This window comes from Cydia strobilella, chromosome 6 (assembly GCF_947568885.1).
Source record: "Cydia strobilella chromosome 6, ilCydStro3.1, whole genome shotgun sequence".
In the NCBI taxonomy this organism is placed as follows: domain Eukaryota; kingdom Metazoa; phylum Arthropoda; class Insecta; order Lepidoptera; family Tortricidae; genus Cydia; species Cydia strobilella.
Genome location: NC_086046.1, coordinates 2,524,589 through 2,545,752, shown reverse-complemented (window position 1 = coordinate 2,545,752; position 21,164 = coordinate 2,524,589). Strand labels below are relative to the sequence as shown.

Genomic DNA, 21,164 nt, shown 5'->3' with positions numbered 1-21,164 from the left:
TAGTGTTTCTCTTGAGGCCAGTTAGCTTGTCGACCGACGCCATTGGTCCGGGGCTGGGGGCAGTATTGTCTCAAGTTCTCAGTTTTTTACCCTTGTTATAGGCATCAGCGCTCCGTTCCCGGCCGTTCAGCTCGGCGGTGAGCGTACGAACAGGTGGGTGTTGTCGTACGTCCATGGACAGCAATAGCTAGGAGTGTTGTTAGCGTCAACATTCCTCTTGCCAGCTATTCAGCTTGTCGATCGACGCCAATGGGTCGGGGCTGGGAGCAGTATTGTCTCAAGTTCTCACCCTTGTTATCGGCATCAGCGCTCCGTTCCCGGCCGTTCAGCTTGGCGAGCCGCTTAGCGGTAAGCGTGCGCACGGGAGGGTGTTGCCGCACGTCCACGGACGCGCACACCGTGCTCTCGCCGTGGAGGAAGAACGCGAAGGAGAACGAGAGGTGCCAGGGGCTGGAAATTAAAATGCACGCATTAATTTATTATTAGGCAGAGAAAAGTTAAGTAAGATAGACTCCGATCACGCTACGTTTGCCACCGAATGGGCACTCTAGTGAAAATACATGTCCGCGCCGTACTTTATGTAAAATTTGGTCGGACTTCGCGTAGATCGACTGCAATAACGATGTATATAAGAAAAAAAGTTTATTTTTGTGAAAAGGAAAATAAAAAGTCGGTTACTTGAATGGTTGTCTTTACCATTAATATTGTTCCTTATGCATTTTACGATAATTTACTTTTTTCTTTCAATACTGCTTATTAACTGTGACGTTTTCAACCAAAAGGTACCACATTGCCGCTTGTCGATAAGGTTGATTTCTAATTGAAGCTGTATGGAAATAGCGCCTTACTGACAAGCGACAATAAGTACCCTTTTGGTTGAAAATGGCACTAAACCACTATAATGGCACTAATTAGTTACTAATCATTTTAACGCTACATAAATTTAAATTCAACTCGACTACTTAATTTGGTCCGGCAGGTAGAAGTAATGTTATGAAACCTTGTTTGCAGGTATTATCGATAAAATGATCCACCGATAACAACAATAACAGCGATTCGCGACCGTACTCAAACATATATTTATTAGATAAGGATAAGGAAAGTGCGGATGCAAAATTATGGCTGGCTTCTTTGAATAATTGTGAAGAAACTAAACCAATTTTATATTATCTGAATCGTAAAGTAACAAATCTCTATAAAATACGCCACGCCACTTGCACCATTTCACTAATCCGGAGTTAACCGGTTACCATGGTTACCAGTACAATTACACACTAGGTTAACGGTTTAACCGCTTAACCCTTAAATGCATATTGTTGCCAAATGTATACAAAGCATTGGACACTTGGACAGCTCACAGATTCAACAGAAAATAAAAAATAAAATAAAATAAAATGGGTTCCAAAAATAAAAAATCATGCATTTAAGGGTTAACCCCGGCATGTTGGGGGGTTGGTGCAAGTGGCTCTAAGAGTTAATGACAGTTTTTCTTCTACTTGATAGTTTACATTGCAATTGCATACACATAAAGCTGCAGTTACATTTCAAATGTATTTAATTATAAGTCAAATAACATGACTCAGTCGCTTCATAAACATAAAGCAATTGTTCAGCAATGTATCATTATCATTGTTATTTTTGGAACTTAGCTCAAGCCATGGACATGACAAAAATAAACAATAAATAGTTTGACATCAACTCTGCATCAGAGAGCCAGAATCATCGTAAGTATGCTCCTATCAAAACAGCATAATCATGGACGATATGTGTATTTAATCTGATCCAAAAATGTTCGAGGGGGAACGAAGTCAAGCCCTGATATCTTGACGGGCACGACACAGAGATCCTCGTTTCAATATAGGAAGTGAAGCCAGCGTTGCCGCTGCTTGCAATTTGAGAACAGCCATAAAAACTGTGTCAAAATGTACTTCCAATGTGTCAATGGTGTTGAAGAGCGAATGACGTTTCAATTTAGAGTATTTCACGTAATTGTCTACCGTAAGTCTCGTTCGAATTTACCGTAGTATGGAACGGAGTTAGAATATTACGATCAAAAAAATATTGATTGACTTATGACCCAGAACCGATCTTGGTATATGGATGCGAAGCGTGGACGTTGACCTTGAAGGAGGAAAACAAGCTCTTGGTGGCAGAGAGGAAGATCTTTAGAAGGATCTTAGGCCCTACAAGACGGGAGGATGGCTCTTGGAGAGTGAGGAAGAACTTGGAGGTGGAAGAACTGGTGGGCGAGCCCAACATCATCGGCGAGAGCAAGGCTGCTCGGCTTCGCTGGCTCGGCCACGTGGAGAGGATGGGAGAGGATCGTGCGGCCAAGAGAGCTTATCTGGGGCGAGTAACTGGGAGACGTCCGGTCGGAAGGCCTAGGTACCGGTGGATCGATGAGGTCCAGAAGGACCTCTGGACATCCAGGCGGCTAAATGGCGTCGGATCGCACAGGATAGGAACGAATGGCGAAACCTAGTATCGGAGGCCAAGATCCACTTCGGGTCGCTGAGCCAGCGAAGTAAGTAAGTATGACCCAGAAAAAGTACAATAGTAGACGACAAAACACGCAATTGTAAGGGGCCCGGCCTGTGGAATGCTTCACTTGAAGTAGTTGCAATGTTATCATTGTCACACAGAAAACAACAATGACGGACGTCAAATAATAGGGAGTATTAGTGCAATGTTCTGCCGCCAGTGCAGCACTAGCACATACCGTAAACCATATAGTAACTTACACTATGCCGTAAACAGTTCTTTGACAACTTTTCACAGATTATTTGTTACGATTAAATATGACATGATGCATCAAGGAGACTGTTTGTGCTAGTGTAGCCCCCTTCGCGCAGTTTTGCGTAATATTTCCTACTATCGTTTAGTGGAAGCTTATGAAATAGTAGAAGTTATGTGTTAGGTACAATTTGTAGTACTTAAATATGAATATTTATAATACCTTTTCCCAACGTCCTCTTCGTCTCCGTCGTACGGTTGCACGAACCACTTGCCCAGCCTCACGAAATCTCGGGATAGGAGACATCTGAAATAGAAAATAATATCGTTAAGAATAGAGCTAAATACTAGTGTAAAATGTCTAGAAATTGAACATGAAAAGGCTGAAATGATCACATCTCGCCAAGGACCACACCATTGATAGCCTATTTGTTGAATCAAGCAATTAAAAGGTATTAAGGTTATTTACTTTCAAATACAGTACCGGCCAATAATATATCACCTCCATGTTTTACGGTATAACTTTTTTTATATATTTGTGAGTGACTTTAACTCCTCCACCTTTCACCCTCACTGTTTTAGGTAGTCTAGTAGTATTCCTTTGTATGTAAAAAAAAAAAAAAAAAAATTGTGCGATGAGAAAAATTTGTCTCATGTAATGGTTTTTTCATAGTTTTTTTTTATGTATTGTTTACTTCATTTTTTTACTAGAGGTTTTTTAATAATATGTGCTATTTTCAACCAAAAGGGTACTTATTATCGCTTGTCAGTAAGGCGCTATTTCCATATAGCTTCAATTAGAAATCAACCTTATCGACAAGCGACAATGTGGTACCTTTTGGTTGAAAACGTCACATATGCTGAGTATCCTATTGTAATTTACAGTATTTCATAATTCATTGTATTCGAGATATTTGGCATCAAAGTCAACACACATTTATAAGTACAATACATAATAAAAAAAAACAAAACTTAAAACTAATTATTACTAATTAAACCTAGACAAGCTAAAACTAAAACAATACAAATTTAAAACTAAATATAAAAAATCTCCCTTAAGTCCCCCGCTTCCGGGAAACTCCCCAAAAAGCTTCATTGCAATATTCATCATATATTTGTATAAAATTACTAGTAAAATATGCAATCTACAAACTAAACTATATTGTTTACTCTATACAAGCTCATACAAAAACACTCAAAGGTGATATATTATTGGCCGGTACTGTAAGCACGTATATGCTAAAGTGATACAGGCTCTACTTACACCAAACGACTATAAAAACCCTTTCTCTGTTTCTGGTCTATGTATAAAAGATGACCTTTTGCTATAAATAAATATTAAAAATATTTCAGAGGATTATGCTAATGTTATTTATGTATCGCATAAATCGTACAACCTCGAGGTTAGCTCTGTTTCCTTGATCTTGACTTTGCAGTTTGCACCGGTTATAAAAAATAAACAAGTAGGTACTAATCCTGAATAAACTAGCTTTGATAACTTTAAGTATTATATACGATTAAGGATTGAAGTCAAGATCGTGACAAATGGAGGATTCTTCTGCGAGCTCTATTAGGGATAATGAGGGATAACAGGTATGCATCATCATGATCATCATCATCATCATCATCATCATCATCAAGGATTGAAGTCATCATAAATTGAATAGTTTTTGAAACGATTTAAGATTATAGATAAATTAAATTATTTTGAGTAGATATTCATTATGACGCGTCTTCGTTTCTCATACTAACTCCATAGTGCCAAATCGTTATGTTTCATAAAGAGATTTGACATGTATACCTGTGCCCTGTTTATCAAAAGCTTGTAGCTTGTAATACAAGTGGAAGTCCCTTTCTAACAGAAGCTGTCAAAAAGTGAGTTCCGCTTGTATTACAAGCTACAAAGCTTTTGATAAACAGAGCACGGCTATTCTGCTCAATACTTGGGCCCAGGCAATCAAACTGACCGCGGACTTCTCTAAGATATCATCATCATCATTTTAGCCTCTGTGCCTTAAAAAGGCATATGCTCTATATGTCTTTTTTTAAGGCATTATAGTCTGACAAGAAATTGTAGAAAATAAATGAGGGCGCCACTTCCTACGTAACTGTCACATTTTTGACGTAAAGTGCTTAAACATGGCAACAGTTCAAATATGGAATTTTTTTAGTTTAATTTTATTTAATTTCTACTATTTTATGTCGCACCATACACGAGTATCAATTGTTTCATTAAATTTCTAATATTAAGCCCTAAAACCTTGAAATTGGCATCCCTTCTTGTACGTATAATAAAGCCATATATCGTCGCTATACTCACTCAACCTCATATCTGCAACAATCATTTGATGGAAATGTCGCTTTTCTTTCATTCGGAATACGGGTGTTTTTGTCATCAAATGAGTGTTGCAGATACGAGGTTGAGTAAGTATAGCGGCGATATATAACATTATTACTCTCGAGTCTTTGTGGAGCATAACCTACTGATGATTAATCATTCGCAAGTAGCAATTACGCAATGAGTAATGTTTTACCTTACCGCCTTTGTTACACAGTGTGTGATATGACTTACAATTTACACTTTAATTGAAAGGAAAATTATTGAAAACGATCTTACTACGTAATTAATTCATTTGGACTCTTGTGCGGAGTACCATTTGGTATTTACCACTAAGTCTTTTCTCAAAATCTCACCTACCTAAGGACGGTATTAGAAATTTACACTTAGATTTGAAAATGATTATTATTGTATATCAAGCGAGTAATACATACGAATTCAATTAAATGATATAAGCGAGATAGATTCCAATGTTATGTCAAAGTGGATTCCCCTCCTAACAATGGACTATGTGAGTTTATTTTTATATGAAGTATCTGTCCCGTAAAATGTTTGAAGACATTTTATGGAAGTTTAGCACATTAATTTATTCAGAAATGTGTCATTGAAATAACAAAAATACGGGAAAAACTTATTTATCTAATAATTGTTTAAATTAAGCAAACTAAAAGAGACTGGAATGAACTGTCATATACAGGGACCATCAAACGCAAGAGGGACGTACGCATGAATCACTTATCACTTGTAAAATCCATACTAATATTATAAATGCGAAAGTCTGTGTCTGTTACATCTTCACGCTTAAACCGCTGAACCGATTTAGTTGAAATTTGGTATACAGATAGTTTAGAGTCCCGGGGAATGACATAGGATACTTTTTATCTCAGAACTCACCCCTCAAGAGGGTGAAAAGGGGAGTGGAAATTTGTATGGGGAATCAATAACCGCTGAACCGATTTAGATGAAACTTGGAATGGGGATAGTTTGAACTGTGGGGAAGGATATAGAAAAATGTTTATCCCCAAAATCATCCCTTAAGGGTGTAGAAACTGGGGTGAAAATTTATAGAGTGGACCAATTTGGGGGTGAAAAAAAAGATGAACTTAAAAGCAGATTTGTTTAAAAATTAAGGTTCCGAAATTACTAATTCCACGCAGACGAAGTCGCGGGCAAAAGCTAGTAATTCAATAAGAAAAATATAGATTTGGTCGCTTAGTTGAATCTGCGTTTCTTTAGAGTTTAGGTCATAACTGGGAAAGCGCTAATGAGAAAGCTTAATGAATATTTATATTTGAAAGGGTATTTCATTTTAAGCTCGAATTTTACGAAGGACCATGGCCTTGTTTGTTTCTTTCTCGCTCCAATCCGGCGGCATGAGAACGAAAGAGAAGGCTGTTTTAATAAGTAGCATGCAGAATGATCTAATAATAATTAATCAGCCGTTTATTTCAGGAGCTGCGCGCGCCGATATCGTTGACATTAATAATTCGTGCACCTTATTACGACGGTGTAAGGTCGACAATTGTTATGTGTGTTGGTTTTAGTATGTGGTGCGCCTACGCATTGCGCTTTGATAGCGATGTAAACAACGTTGCACTGGATTATTGTTATTCAGGCCTTGGTCTCCGGTTGACTACAAACAACTATAGTCTATACAATCGCCATCCGATATATCGGAGCAGTCAAGGTATTCACAAATATTTAAACAAAGCCACTATTATCAATTCGTTATTAGCAAAATTCTCTCCGATATATCTGATGGGCACTGTACGCAATGGTCAGCATCAAATAGATGGTGACGGCTGAATATCAGCAAACTTAGGCTAGTTTTTATCCATCATTATCATCAGACGAAGCCGCGGACAGAAGCTAGTATTGTATAATTTCTATAATCTATAAGTAACAGTAAGTTTAGGCGCATAATAAGAGGACTAGTATATTTTTAATCTTTAGGAGAAAAGTCAAATTAGTAAAATTTGGTTGAAAGTGCCAGCATTGGTTAAGTGTCAACAATTAACACATTCGCCGCTGAGCTACGATCGTAGCGCTACGTCGTAGCCGATAACATATATGGGTTTCCCGGTATGTAGCGGAAATGCTTCGTAGAACGACACTTTTATGTTCTAGAACATTTTTTTTCTTTTTTGCATACTATTTTTTTGGTACATAATAATTTCCTTATAAGTGATGTGAAAAGCAGTATGTCACATGGTGGTACAATTATTTCCACTTTGGGCGTTAACACTTGAATACCTTACTACGTTACTACGCTCAGGATTCTATTTTAGAATCTTTCGCTTCGTTCAGAACCCATTGTACGCCGTAAATATGTCATTTTGCTCCCTTGTGACACAATCTACTATTTAACTTTCTAATATTTCTTTCTACTACAGAAATGAGAATTTCTTGGGTTACTCATGACTAGATGTCATTATTTCGATATTCACGTTTCGATTTCGATATACTGCATTGCAGGTATTTTCCGATTTCAGCCACATAATCAGCTATTCTTTTTGGCCGTACGGCAAAGGCACTTTTTACGCCCGTCTGAATCGAATGCCATGTCAAATATAATTCCATATTTACCAAGCTACAGAATTCGGTAAACCTTACATGTACAAGTACATATATAAAGCACCTTATTAAAATGAAATAAGGTTTAAACTTGTGTATATATTTTTGACGCCGTCTGTGCCAGTTGGATCGCATCGCGTGTCCACGGTCCCCGACCCCGAGACGTCCCGGACCGACCTTCCCGAGGTCTGACATTCGCAAAAACTAGACTCATTCGATTTTAAACTCTATTCGGATGGAATATAATTGGGATGATGTTGTGGCGAGATAAGAGATTGTAGAAGTTACATATTTTATTAATATGGAACGCAGACAGATATTTTATAAATAAGAACTTTCCAAAAGTAACTTGTACTATGTTGCATATGAACACGCAAAAAATACGTACTCAACAATTTAAATATTATTGTAATTACGAATTATGTTTCGTTTCGACTTACTTGAGCAATAAGTTCTAGTACACTCAGCGTCAAATACTTTGTAGCAACCAAAGTAGTCAAATAGTTCGGTACACCATTTATTTAGTATGGTTAAGCGAATTATTTGGCCACTTGGACTGCTACAGAGTAGGTATTTGACGCTGAGTGTACAAGTACATATGATTATTATTACAAGAATTTATTTTAATTCTATATTAAAAACGGGATTGCGTTAGTAACACATCACATGACTTATACTTGTTTTCTACGCCTGAGAGCGCCACATTTATTTATTTTATAGTTACACTAGGTACAGTCAAATAATTTAATTTCGTACCCATTTTGGACTTTGTCACGGTGACACTAGTATGAGGTCTCTAGCGACTTTCATATTAATTTTTACTGTGACAAGGTTTCAAATTAATTTTTTTTGACTGTACAATAAGCAATTTTTCGATTTTTCCGTAGAAAATCTTAGAAATACTCAATATGAAAAGTAGGTTAAGTCCAAGTACGTTATTGAAACGGCAGAAAGCAGACCATTGACCTATTGAAAACAGTAAAATCAATACCTACCTCAATACAAGATACTTCTGTATGAAAGTTACGAAATATATTATAATTGCTAAACACATACATCAAGCGCGCGAAATGGCAGTACTTAATATACATTGTACCAAGGTATTCCAAATTTGTTTTGGCGATAATATCGCCCCATAATTTGTCTGGCCGTCAAGCGTTGTTGCAAATAAAGAGGTGTTTTATTTCGGAGAGCTTCGTACCGACCTAGACGGTGGAATTAATATCGTTGTTATACATACTAGCAACTAGTTAGCATGTCTGTAGTGTAATCACAGGTCGGACACGCTATACATCAAAAATCACTTGCGTTTCTATGTGCGAACGGCACGTCTGTACACGCGGCATGCGTCATTGTGTGAGTAAGTTGCTTCAAAACAGTACTGAGCGGTCGGCAAAAGGTTGTCAATCTGCTGCCGCGGGGCGAGGTAATACGAGTCGGGGCGGGGAAGTGCGTGGCCGTTCTGTATGATAATACTATTACTTATTCTGTGGTGTAGTGTGAGCCTTGATGTAATGCATTTATTTTAATGAAAAATTCCAAAGCTTATATAAAACAGTGGCGGAGATAGAGGGGTGGTCTATATATCTCAACAACTGCTGGAAATCGAATCGGAACGGGCGGGATCAATGGGGAAGGCTTTGGTCCAGGAGTTACTCCTGCCCTTTCAGCCATGAAAAAAGGTTTGCAAAAAAAACAGCTATTGTGCAAGGACAACAAAGGACAGATGCGGGGAAAGGGTAAAACCACAATGAAAATTAAGGCGCAATTTAAGACTTAAGTATATATAGGTACCAAAAATAATATTTTTTCAAGAGATATCTTCAGATAGTCAAATTGATATATGATAAAATCAAAGTGATAAGATAAAATAAGCGTGGCAAATAAATCAGACATTCAGACATCGAAAATAGTTGACAGTCGCAAGTGCAATAGGTACTGAAACCGGCATGGAATGCGAATAATGTGATACTAATTAAATGAGTAATTTCTATCAAAAACAATCGATCGAACCCGAAACAAAAACGAAACGTTCGCCATCACTAATTGGTGCGCATCGTAAAATTCTAACTTATTCACAAATGTTTAGTTCCGACAGCAAGCTTAGGCCTAGTATATCTTGATCTGATCCGTAAATGTATGAACTGTATGTGTTGCTATACTCTTGACCATCGGTGGAGCTAAATAGGTTTTTTTTTATTGGTATGCCAAACAGTTTTTATTACAATACATGAAGTTTTAATTGCGTTAGTGCCGTGCTTGTTATTTACGTAACTTAAAAAAATAAAAAATAAATATAAGTACATACTTTACATTTTAGGAGATTGGTTAAAAATACTAGCCTCTTAATTTTTTATTTTAGCAAGTTTCCATTGCACCATTTTAAAGACAAAAATTGGGTGTTAATCGCCTTCCCATACAAACGGAGTTTCGTTCTCATTTTAAAACTACGTGTTGGATTGTAATGAAACTTTGCACATACAATGACATGACGTATATCTAGGTCTGTAATTAGTTTATATAGCTCCAATTTATAAAACAATGGAAATAGAGCAAAAACAAGTTTTGGATGAAAAACTTAGTCGTTTTCTTTTTTTACTATGGTAATCTGAAGCTACATAAAATAATTACAGACATGGACCTTATCCTATTGTGAGTACATCGTTTCAGAGCAAACTAGATACTCGTATTGAAATGAGAGCGGAACTACGTTTGTATGGAGATCCGAGCTTGCCGGGGACCCTTAAGTATTTCGTCTACAAATCAGCCTACGTGTATCAGAGATCAAACTTAAACTGGTTGACCCCCTCGTGAACGACGGATAGCAGAAACGGTCACATCACATCGAGCGCATTGTTGCTTTGAGGAGCCGACGGGGTCGACGACCCGTCCGGATTTCGTTCTTGCCAGATTCCGCAGCCAGGGAGCTTGAAGTACCATCGTCGGCGCAGCTAGACATCAGTGAACTTTATTGTGAAGACAATAAGGTCTATATAAGGTAGGTTTATAAATGTCGCAGCCTGAAAGTACCATCGTGGACACAGTTAGACATTCGTAAGCTTTATTGCAGTGGATTAAGGTCGATAAATGATCAAAATTAGTGCTGATACCTAGTGCTTGCCGCGCCGATCTAGTTTGTTAGGTGTTTTATACACGTGTGATGACTGTCATGTTTCTGTGTGTCTCCTATATGTGAATTAAAGATAAAAAGGACTTTAGATTCGTATAGACAGATTTAGGCGAAAAAAAACATACCTATACCTATTATATGTTTGCTTTGTAAATCATTGAGATGCGTACCTGCTAATATTTGAAATAAAGCTTATCGCTACACTTTAGAAACCAACTAGCGACTCGCCCCGGCTTCGCACGGGTGCAATGCTGATGTATTATACATAAAAACCTTCCTCTTGAATCTCTATCTATTAAAAAAAACCCCATCAAAATTCGTTGCATAGTTTTAAAGATCTAAGCATATATAGGGACAGACAGACAGCAGGAAGCGACTTTGTTTTATACTATTTAGTCATCTGTCTGTCGGTATGTTCGCAATAAACTCGCTGACCTCTTAGTTAAAACATAGACAAAGTTTACAAAAATTTCTTCAAATCCATCGTGCAATGTCAATAAACGAGAGAGCATAAAATTACAGAGGCGCATCTGTTTCCAATTCAGATTTCAGACAGCTGAATAATCCTTATAGCGTTGGCAGATCAAATGAAAAATTGGAAATGTGCAATTAATCTTTTTAAATCTATATTGCTATCGGGCATTATAGGGATTACAGATAGATAAAGATAACATTCTCATTGACCGAGCGAGAAGTTTCAGCTTGGGATAAAATGCCATTGTATGTCCAGCTTGCGGGGTGTTCTCCGCTAGGCAGCGGAGCGTGCGCGTGAGAACGACCCTGACGCGCATCCACTCCGCCGACGACGGGCTGGGGGCAGAGCCAGGCGCTATGCGCGCTTGCTGCCTCCGCCGTAGCGGGCTGCGCAGGGCTCCGGGGGAGTCCCTGCGGTTTTTAGCTCACAGGACGGGTTACGCACCAAGGGCACCCAAAATGCTCACGGCCTGCGGGCCGCCCGCCGGGACGCATGCGGTCGAATGCTGATAGCGACCCTGCGGCACCCCATCCAAGGCGGATTCGGCACTCGTTGGAGGTTTTAGACGGTAGTCCTCTGGTTAGTCCGTCATAAAGGCTGTTCTCCGCTACAGGTCGCATTTCTCAATCGATTTTCGTGAAATTTTGTGAGCATGTTCTATAGAATTTTGGCGATTAGTATTTTGATTTTATCAAAATGGCTGGAGCCATGTGGGTTCGCAAGGTAACCTTGGAATCAAATGGTCGCTCTCAGATTGGTAACATTGGAAGTCTGTTGCGAATACTCCGAAATGGTTGAACTTCCCGCAGTGGTTTTTGAAGTTTACTTTGTTGAAACTTCGTACAGATTGTAGCAGTAAAGGAAACGAAGAAGCTAACGTCATCTATTGAGCACAGTAGTAGGTAATAAAAGAAGTGATGAGCGATTGAGATTTTTATGAACACGTCTTTATAATGATTACTTAGCGACTATCAATTTTAAGTAGTCGTTGTGCGGTTTGAAATTATAGTCAGGGCAGGTGTATACTATCTACGCAAGTGATCCGCCGAAAACTTCAATTGATCCGCCGAATAACAGAACGAGATCAAAATACCGCAAGTATCGTTTGTGTGGATCAAAATTATGAGACAAACAAAAAACAGTAATGTGTAGGACGCAGCGTAACATTGAAATATTCTAAACTGGTTATTTACAACTCTATATTGCCATAAACGACCTAGTATATAAGTACAACAAGGGCATTTTATCCTTTTTTCACATCGTGACTTAGACGAACAAGTAAGCATGCATTCCGTTCCGATTACCTGTTTTCTTCATCTTATATCTCCTACGTGCTACCTATTTTTTACGATCTTGGGATCACTCTAAGGACATGTTCACGGCCGCACGTTTGCGAATAGATACGAGTACACCGGTCAGCAAAAAATGACTTTAGAATGCCCGGCTATGCAACGACCTTGGTGAAACAATGTCGACGAACGATGCGTTTGCGCACAATCATTCTAATAGCTTACAAAGTTGCTGAGTAAACCAGTATAGAAGTCTCCAGTAATTGACCTAGCGTGCGAAGCGTCTCCTTTTCAGCTTGGATCAAAAATTATTTCTCAAGACCGGTTGTTCTCCTGGGGCATTCCACAAAATTGTCTTCTCTGTCGGGGTGACGCGTATGGCAGCTGCCTTAATAACCTGCAGAAATCTGTATTATATATACAATTGAATTTAAAGCTATGTTATCAAATGTTATATGCCAAATATCGGCTTTTTAGCTCCATTAGAAGTGTAAAAAAAATAGCGTCACATAATTAGGTACCCGACACTTTTCTGGAATGCCCCCTCCTTTACAAGACGCATTTCTCAACGGATTCTCGTGAAAATTTGTGAGCTGGTCTGGCTATATAACCGCGAAAATCAAGGTTCGCAAATTGCGGGCATTTTTCTCTGCCACTCTAATTACGCCTTCATTGGAGTAAAAGAGAAAGATCCCCGCAATTTGCGAATTTCGGTTTTCGCGGTAGCCTCACAGGTTCGATCACTATATGGATTTTATTCGCTCCAGTTTTTAGAAATTTTTCCAAATGGCGGAGCCATGGGGGTTCACCGTCTACAGCTTATAGGGCACTATAAAATATGTGTATGGTACTATGATAACGAGGTCAAGTTACGCTGGCATTATTCGGAAATGCCTGCGCCCGCGCAAGCTACGAGAACACTCAACCAGCTGCCAGGTGCCGATTAATTGCCGCGAAACGCGATTATAAAGGAACTGCGGTTTGCGATAAGCTGCTGTCAAACAGCTTGATACGGAAGAGATAATTATCGAATGGAATTTGGGCCACCACGGTAGTTAACATTTTTTCAAGCGGGATATATTTGACAGTAGTTGGTACTTAAAATGGGGTGCATGGAAGGATAGAGATCTGCTTAACCACTGTATGAAGAGAATATCGATGAAGAAATGTAAGAAGACGAAGCAATAAATTAAAAAAAAGTTGATGCGACTTCGAATATGGTATGTAGGTAGTTAAGGTAGCCAAAAATCTTTAAATAAAAACGACAAAGTAAAACAAATTGCATTGCGACCAGCCGATAATATAGATAATCAATAACGTCAAAACAAAGCCGAACGTCTAATCAATCGTAGCACCGTCGCAAATTGCGCGTGCGACGTTAGTGAGACATTGGCGATAAATCCAGGTGACGCTATTGGCTATCCGTCTTCACTCACAGACACAAATGGTTAGCCTTGTTGGTAAAATACATTGATTACATTCTATTGTAGTACGGGTAGGTTTCCGTAACTCGACGACTAGCGGCTATTTTGAGTGAAAGCACTACTTCTGTATAGCGTTATGAACAATTAACCATGTCTTTGAAACGAAACGACTATAAAAGAAACGTAATATAAATATAAACGGTTATAATACCGATATTTATAGTAACGTTACCAAGGTGGTTAGGTATCTCGTTTTATAGACGTGTGGAAGAATGCTGCGAAACGGGTTCCAATAATTGCAGCTATTCTATGTCAGTTGGTTAGAAATTACTACTCGATTACATGTCCTCAAGGCGACATCCTACTTCCTAACGTATCTTAAGCACGTTCATACACCAGACGATATTAAATTGATTTATGTGGTTTTTAGTCATATTTTCTAATAAGAATATTGAATAATAACGCTTTTGAGAGCTTGGAGGATATAACCAACGGGTCTGACGCCTTGTCTGTAGTTTGCTGTACAAAAAAGTCTGCCAATTTTTGCGGGGGAGGGGATCGTCAAATGTATACGTAACGTCATACTTGTCACGTCACGTCGCGTCACGTACATATTAGCCATGTCAGATAAACGTCAGTCCATGCATCGTGTATGACCATTGGCCTATTACTTTCGACAGAGGGGAACGCCTGTTAATGGCTACTCCGTTTGGTTATATTCTAAGGTTAAGAGCGAATAGCAAATAAAGTTGCCTAAATCATAAATGACTTGAGACCCCAAAAAAATAATTGACATTAAAATCCCAGGAAGTTAGAGATCCTTGGGAAGACTTATCCAGCATTCGTCTGATATGAAAATTTTGAAATGTCTTCGATTTTAGTTTTCAAGATCGTCAAATTCTGAGCAAAGATGTTTTTGTTTATAACCATGGTGCTTAGGTAAATCTCCGAAGATAAGCAACAAGTTTTACCAGTCAAGCTCTAATATATTTAAAAGATGTTTACCTTTCGATTAGGTTATGGAGAGCCTTGAAGAGCAAAGAGCGGCACTCGTAGGATAGTCCACTCTCCCACGATCCTTGGTCGCCTTCTGTAAATAAAAAAATGGTAATATTTAGTAACTAGTCCAAGGAACATAAAGTATAACTAGGTCAAATGCTGAGAAAGTAAGAAGCGTAACAGCTTTATAGGTCAATCATGTTGAAAAAGCCGGTTTAGGGAAAAAGGTTAAAAGTCACTGTGACCCTGATGTTTTCGTTGCACTCGTTGCGAAATTTTGCAAACCTAACCGACTTGTGTTTTCAAATGATCTGAGTTGCAAACAAATTAAGGTAACATCACGCTCCGCGATTGTTGCGCCATTTCGGGTCCTAGTTAAATTGGTTGTTCAATACTTACGCTATAGAATTTTCCATTTAGCAAGAACCCTAAATGTGGTCACCGTAAGTACATGGTGAATTGATATGCTGACGCGAGTCCCCTTGACATTGACTGGCTTTTGTCGTCAATGGTAAAGGCAGTAATTTGCATGACGGCTTGTGCTTTGATGGTGATTCTTATGACGGAAAAACCCTATAATGATAATGGAATTATCGTAAAGAGACGGTACAATGATAGTAAACAAAGGTCACTTCAGCTAAACATTGTCAGCCTATTTTGCATTTATAATGCATCGCATAGAATCAATTAACATGGATCGAAGGTCAAGACAGACATGAAATTATCAACAATGGTAGCGATAAAATCCGTATTGCAGCGAGGTGCGCTTGAAATAGCTGTTGCATTCGCAATCAGAAGACAAACTCGGCCTATCACCGGCGTGTAACGCAAAACAAAACTGCGGGCGGCGTTGCCGCTCCGTGCCGGTACGGCCGTCCCGCTCTTAGGGGGCGGGGCGACGCGTGACGTATCGGCCCGAACTCGCACGTGCTTGTGTTTGTCGCGGACACACATGCAAGCTCCGTTGACATTATAATTGACATTGAATTCTTTGCGGACCATAATATTTGGTCCGATCTTTATAATCAACGCTAAGCGTAACATGAGTACATGACCTTTTCAGTGGAATTATCCGCTTTGAAGTGTAGAGGTATGATAATGATTCGGCGTATTTTTCCTATGGCTGGATAGCTTCCAAGTCGCCTTGACATTTGCTCTAGGTGCGACCGCTGAACTAGAGCACGCGTATCTTATCGCGCGTTCGCCTCTTTATCGCCCTATCGATTACGAAAATCGCCCGATAGATTGAATCCATTTTGATGAGCGGTTTATCAAAGTGCTAATGAGAAACGATAATGCGGGTGTAAAGTAGTGTAAACGGTGGCAAGCGGTTGTTTAGGCGTTGGTTTACATTACATAAATACGGTAGAGATTCGTCACGTTCTCGGTATTATGAATACAAACGTTAGGAAATACATTGGTTCTACGTTAGGGTGGGTGTTAATACAAGAATTGATGTTTATTTCACAAGGAATCCGGGGATCTATGATATTAACCGGGCGATAAAAGTAAGATTTTTGCCACTACACGATAAAAAGAGACAAAACGTTTTAACATGCCCAACCATAAGATAAACGTAATTACTGAACGAAACAGACGTAGATCTTATAATGGAACCTCAAATTAGAATTAGCGTAACGGCATTTAATGGAGATCAAGTGGAACGTTCGCTGCGTAGAACAGATACCGCTATAGAGCACTGCAGTTACCACCAGCGACCAAGGCCGCTAACGCAACCAACGGTACGCTTACCGTACTCGGTTATTCACGAAAGCTTACTAAGAGCATTGCTATAGGCAGTCCAGAGCAAGTATTACTTTCGATGTTATGAATCTCGAGTTCTGATTATAATAGGCTCTTACATAAAGGTGTTTTGTGAAGTGGTAAGCAGTACCGGTCACGAAGCGCCGTGCCATCGCGGAGACTCAAGGATTTTTGCATCGATCGTTTGAGAATCGGTACTTCAATAATAACGGGGTAATCTAGGTTTCTGTTGGGTAAAGCGTCTGTCGGATCGGGATTGTGCTGCGATTCTGCGGTTTAGCGAGAAAATGTTGTTCCGTACGGATTTCTGGAACCCGAGCAAGTTAGAATACATTCTAAACAAGGGATTCTATGCACGATATTAGTGTGATTTTTATCAAGGACGGTCTGGATAAATCTACTCTTGCGCGACAATGTCGTTCAAATTCTTATTTTCAAATCACTTTTAATAGAAGATTTGTTTAAATGACGTTTAAGCTAAATGTAGTTGTTAGGATTGTGGTAATGGATAAGTAGCGGCGGACTGAAAGTGTGCCATTTTTTAGGTTCTAGTCTTAGCATAATCCCGTGATGCTGGCGCACTATACATACACGGCCCGATTCTCGTCATATAATCGATCGAGTTGCGGTTTGGCTCTAGAGATTGGTCGGAATGTAACAGTAACTTTGCAAGGAGGTTTACATAATATATTTAGGAGTGCAAGTTAGTCTAATAATTTTACTTGAATTCTTAATCCGCCACTTTATCTCCTGACGGCCTTTTGTATTTTCCAGTCCGCTAACCTTACGTTTTTGTACATGCAAGCGGCCGCTATAGGGCTCAAAAGTGGTCGCGTTTTTTCATTTGTAGTATTGTCTCTTTCGCACTCATGAAATGTTCGTATGTTGGCTTCCCTTTTGTATACAATTTATTATCTTTAAGCGTAAGCGTCATTCTAATAGGCCTGTCGATTGGTACGGCGCTTTTGGTCGTCTGTTGACGGGGACTGCGCATTTTCGAGGTTTTCCGACAGTCTGCGGGCGTCGGTTTGCACGGCATAGTTAAGATGTTTATCCCGTTGTGTTTAAGGGACGTAATTGTTATTATTTAGGTTCAAGGACTACAAGGTCGCATGTTCGTTGCGGCGCTGCGACCTTGCGTGGATCGATAGCGAGGAGACGCGCGCCGCCCGCGCCCTCCTCCGACGATCGCGCAATCAACAATCTGTTTGTGGAGCGCTGCTAATGGTTACCGATATCTGATAATAACATGGGATACGGGAGGTGAAATGCTGCACTTATACTATGGCAAGCCCGCTTTGACAGTGGACAAAGGCGTCCAATTTGAAATGTAAGCGCGAAGGATCAATCTCCCACACAAATTTCGAATTTCGTGCCTTTTTGTCTCACCTCACAATTAAACATATTAATAACGGGTTACTCACGTATTTTAAGTCGAAAACGCTCGACATGTTTCACTCCGTACCGATGATAAGTGAGTGACCCGTTATTAATATGTTTAATATGTCTGTGTCTCACGGAAGTTTTGTTATTAAAATCACCTCACAATTCTTCCTGTAGTGTGTGGAGATGCGCGTGTTGCAAGGAGAAAACTGAGAAAAGGTTTGCAATGAGCATGAGCAACACATGTTTTACACGTGTTTTCAAGTTAAGCACAAGGTTTTCTTGTTTACAGGTTATTCCCACGTTGTTGTTTATGTTTCTTTGGATATAAATAATAAATATACTATTACCTATATTTTACACGACGTAGTAAAACGTTGTGGTAACAGTTTTGAAAGTTCCTTTAGTTCGATTTTTTTTTTTTTTTTATACCACGTCGGTGGCAATCAAGCATACGGCCCGCCTGATGGTAAGCAGTTACCGTAGCCTATGAACGCCTGCAACACCAGAGATATTACACGCGCGTTGCCGACCCTTTAAAAACCTGTACACTCCTTTTTTGAAGAACCCCATACTGTAGCCCCTCGGGAAAACCTCGGCAGGGAGCTCATTCCACAGCCGAAGCGTACGCGGGAGGAAATTCCTCTTAAACCGCACAGTACGCGACCATTTAGGTGCTAGGGTGTGAGGATGAACACCCTGCCGATGGCGAGCGGTGCGGTGATAGAAAGCGGCCGTTGGCATCATGTCAAACAATTCTTCAGAGCACAGCCCATTGTACAAGCGGTAGAACACACACAAGGAGGCGAAGTCTCTCCTTAGACTTAAAGGTTCGATACCGCTTGTGATTTAAGTACAGTTTCTAAACTAGAGAGTATAATTGGGGTTTTCCACTGCATAAGAACCTTTCTCTGACGGAAAACCACAGTTTACAGATTTTTGGATCCACAACAAAGAAACAGACAATCACGTATTAAAGAAGCGCTAAGAATATTAAAGCAATGGGTGTAGACGATAAACATGTTAGTTTACGACTAGCCGCGGTGAGTGGCGAGTCAGTGATTTATCGTGTGCGAGTGCGACAGCACGACAACATTACGATGTGGGTGTGCGTCTCGCTCGCACGATGCGACCTGGCTTTGCTTTTTCCTTTGATTTTCAATCGTTCGGGCGAAACAGCTAGTTAGACCTAGCTAGAGAATCGTAGCAGCTATGCGCTATTTGAAATCATATTTTATATTGTGTACTATATTTTTTCACTCATTCAGCCACTCATGTACAACATTTTGTATCTATGGAATAATGATATTGGAGGAGCGATCGAGTAACGTAATTTTTTATTCTTTTAAAAGTTTCTGAGCGTTACTTTCGTTTGCGTTCGTCAACTATTGGAACACCCCTGGAACGATGGAACCAGTTAAAAATGCAAAAAATATATTAAAAATTCGGATCCCATACACAGACAAGAGGTTAAAGCAGTTTTTCAAAGACTCAAAGATAATTTTCTATTATAGATGAAAAAGAGATGTATAAATTCAAACGGTACAAAGCTTAGACACTTCAGACAATACGTCGGGAAAACGTCCTAAAAAGAGAAATAGAAAACGTTTGACAGCTACGTAGCGGCAACGTCGCGGAAAACGCGCTTTGTTTACAACCGGCCGAGCGAGGTTAACTTCAGACTTCACTAACCGGTAAGGAGAGCGTACTTGTACCTACTAGGTAAATAAAGATGAAGGTAACAATGGGAGGAATATCATACCTACTAATCAAATCAGTTTTTTTTTTTCGAACTGTCAAAACGATTTTGCTACTATGGAATTTATATGAAACACTAGCATGTGACGTCACAATCAAATTACCTACTCTTTATAGTTTTATACGGGTTTTAAAATAGAAATTGTGTCTAAATGCAATAAATAGGTTCTTAGCTAGAGCGTGTAGAACTTATAATGAAACATTTTCTGATATAGATATATTCCATTTATCATTGCAACAGTTTGTTTCTGCAATAAAAAATACAGCTAATAATAAAAATAATATCCATTAGTTCCATTATCATCTACTTGCCAACGTTTAAATGCTGTCTTCAACAATTCAAGTTAGGTATTTGAGTTTTGCATGCTTTAAATTGTATTAATGTTAAATTAAGTTTAGATTGTATTATTAATGTTAGATTCTGAGCAACATAACTGTTATCATTCATTAGTGGAAACTGTGTGGCTTGTGAATGTGTTATCTGATTTTCTATGTGTGTTGTTTTTGGCTGTTTGTTTCCCAAAGGTTTAAATAAATAAAAATAACTGCTGTCTACGTTTCTCTATTAATCTTCTGGTGCTTTAATTCATGCATGGTGTAAAACAATTTATTTTTAATACAGTCATATACCCTATTGAATTTTATATCAATAATTATATGAAAACTGCACAAGGTGACGTAACGGTCAAGCCACTTACTTTTTTAGTTCTATCCCATTTATTAAATAGAAATTGTGTTAAGAAATAACTGCTCTCTACATTTTTCTAATAATTATTTGGTAGCTTTATCGCGTATATATATATATATATATATATTAGTGATGTACCGACTAGTGATTTGGCCGACTAGCCGACTAGTCGGCGCTCAGATGGCCGACTAGTCGGCTTGGCCGATCATTGGTTTCGGCAGAGTTTGGATGCAATCGGAACCGTTTCGGTCGCCTCGTTCCTGAGGGCCTACCGCGAACCACGTTCGACGTGTTGCGTCTTTGTCGCACTTGTAAATTAGTACGTAAGTGTGACAGGGATGCAACACGTCGAACGTGGTTCGCGGTAGGCCCTCTGGCAGCACAAGTCTTGCGTTCATGTTTACGTATGACTAGTTTTGTCTACCTAAGTTTTCGTGATTTATTAGTCGCCCTTTCGTGTTTCATAGCGAAAACAAGAAATTGTAATAACTGTTTAAATAAATAATACATATAGTGCTCTTAATAAATACGAAAAATGTCGAAAAGGAAATCGCGAGTGTAGACTTTTTTTGAAGATGCTGAAGGCGATGCAAATAAAGTGAGGTGCAC

The 21,164-nt window shown here is 39.2% G+C and overlaps 1 protein-coding gene across 1 annotated transcript in view; it reads right to left on the bottom strand.

Annotated features, from left to right (window-relative positions):
* The window catches only part of LOC134742316 (mediator of RNA polymerase II transcription subunit 13-like), a 154,206-nt gene that overhangs the window by 39,880 nt on the left and 93,162 nt on the right, over positions 1-21,164 (bottom strand). The window contains exons 3-5 of the mRNA XM_063675367.1: positions 14,969-15,053; positions 2,957-3,040; positions 290-450 (exon numbers count right to left, since the gene is read on the bottom strand). Coding sequence (XP_063531437.1) covers positions 290-450; positions 2,957-3,040; positions 14,969-15,053 — 330 coding nt within the window. The remainder of the gene's footprint in view (positions 1-289; positions 451-2,956; positions 3,041-14,968; positions 15,054-21,164) is intronic.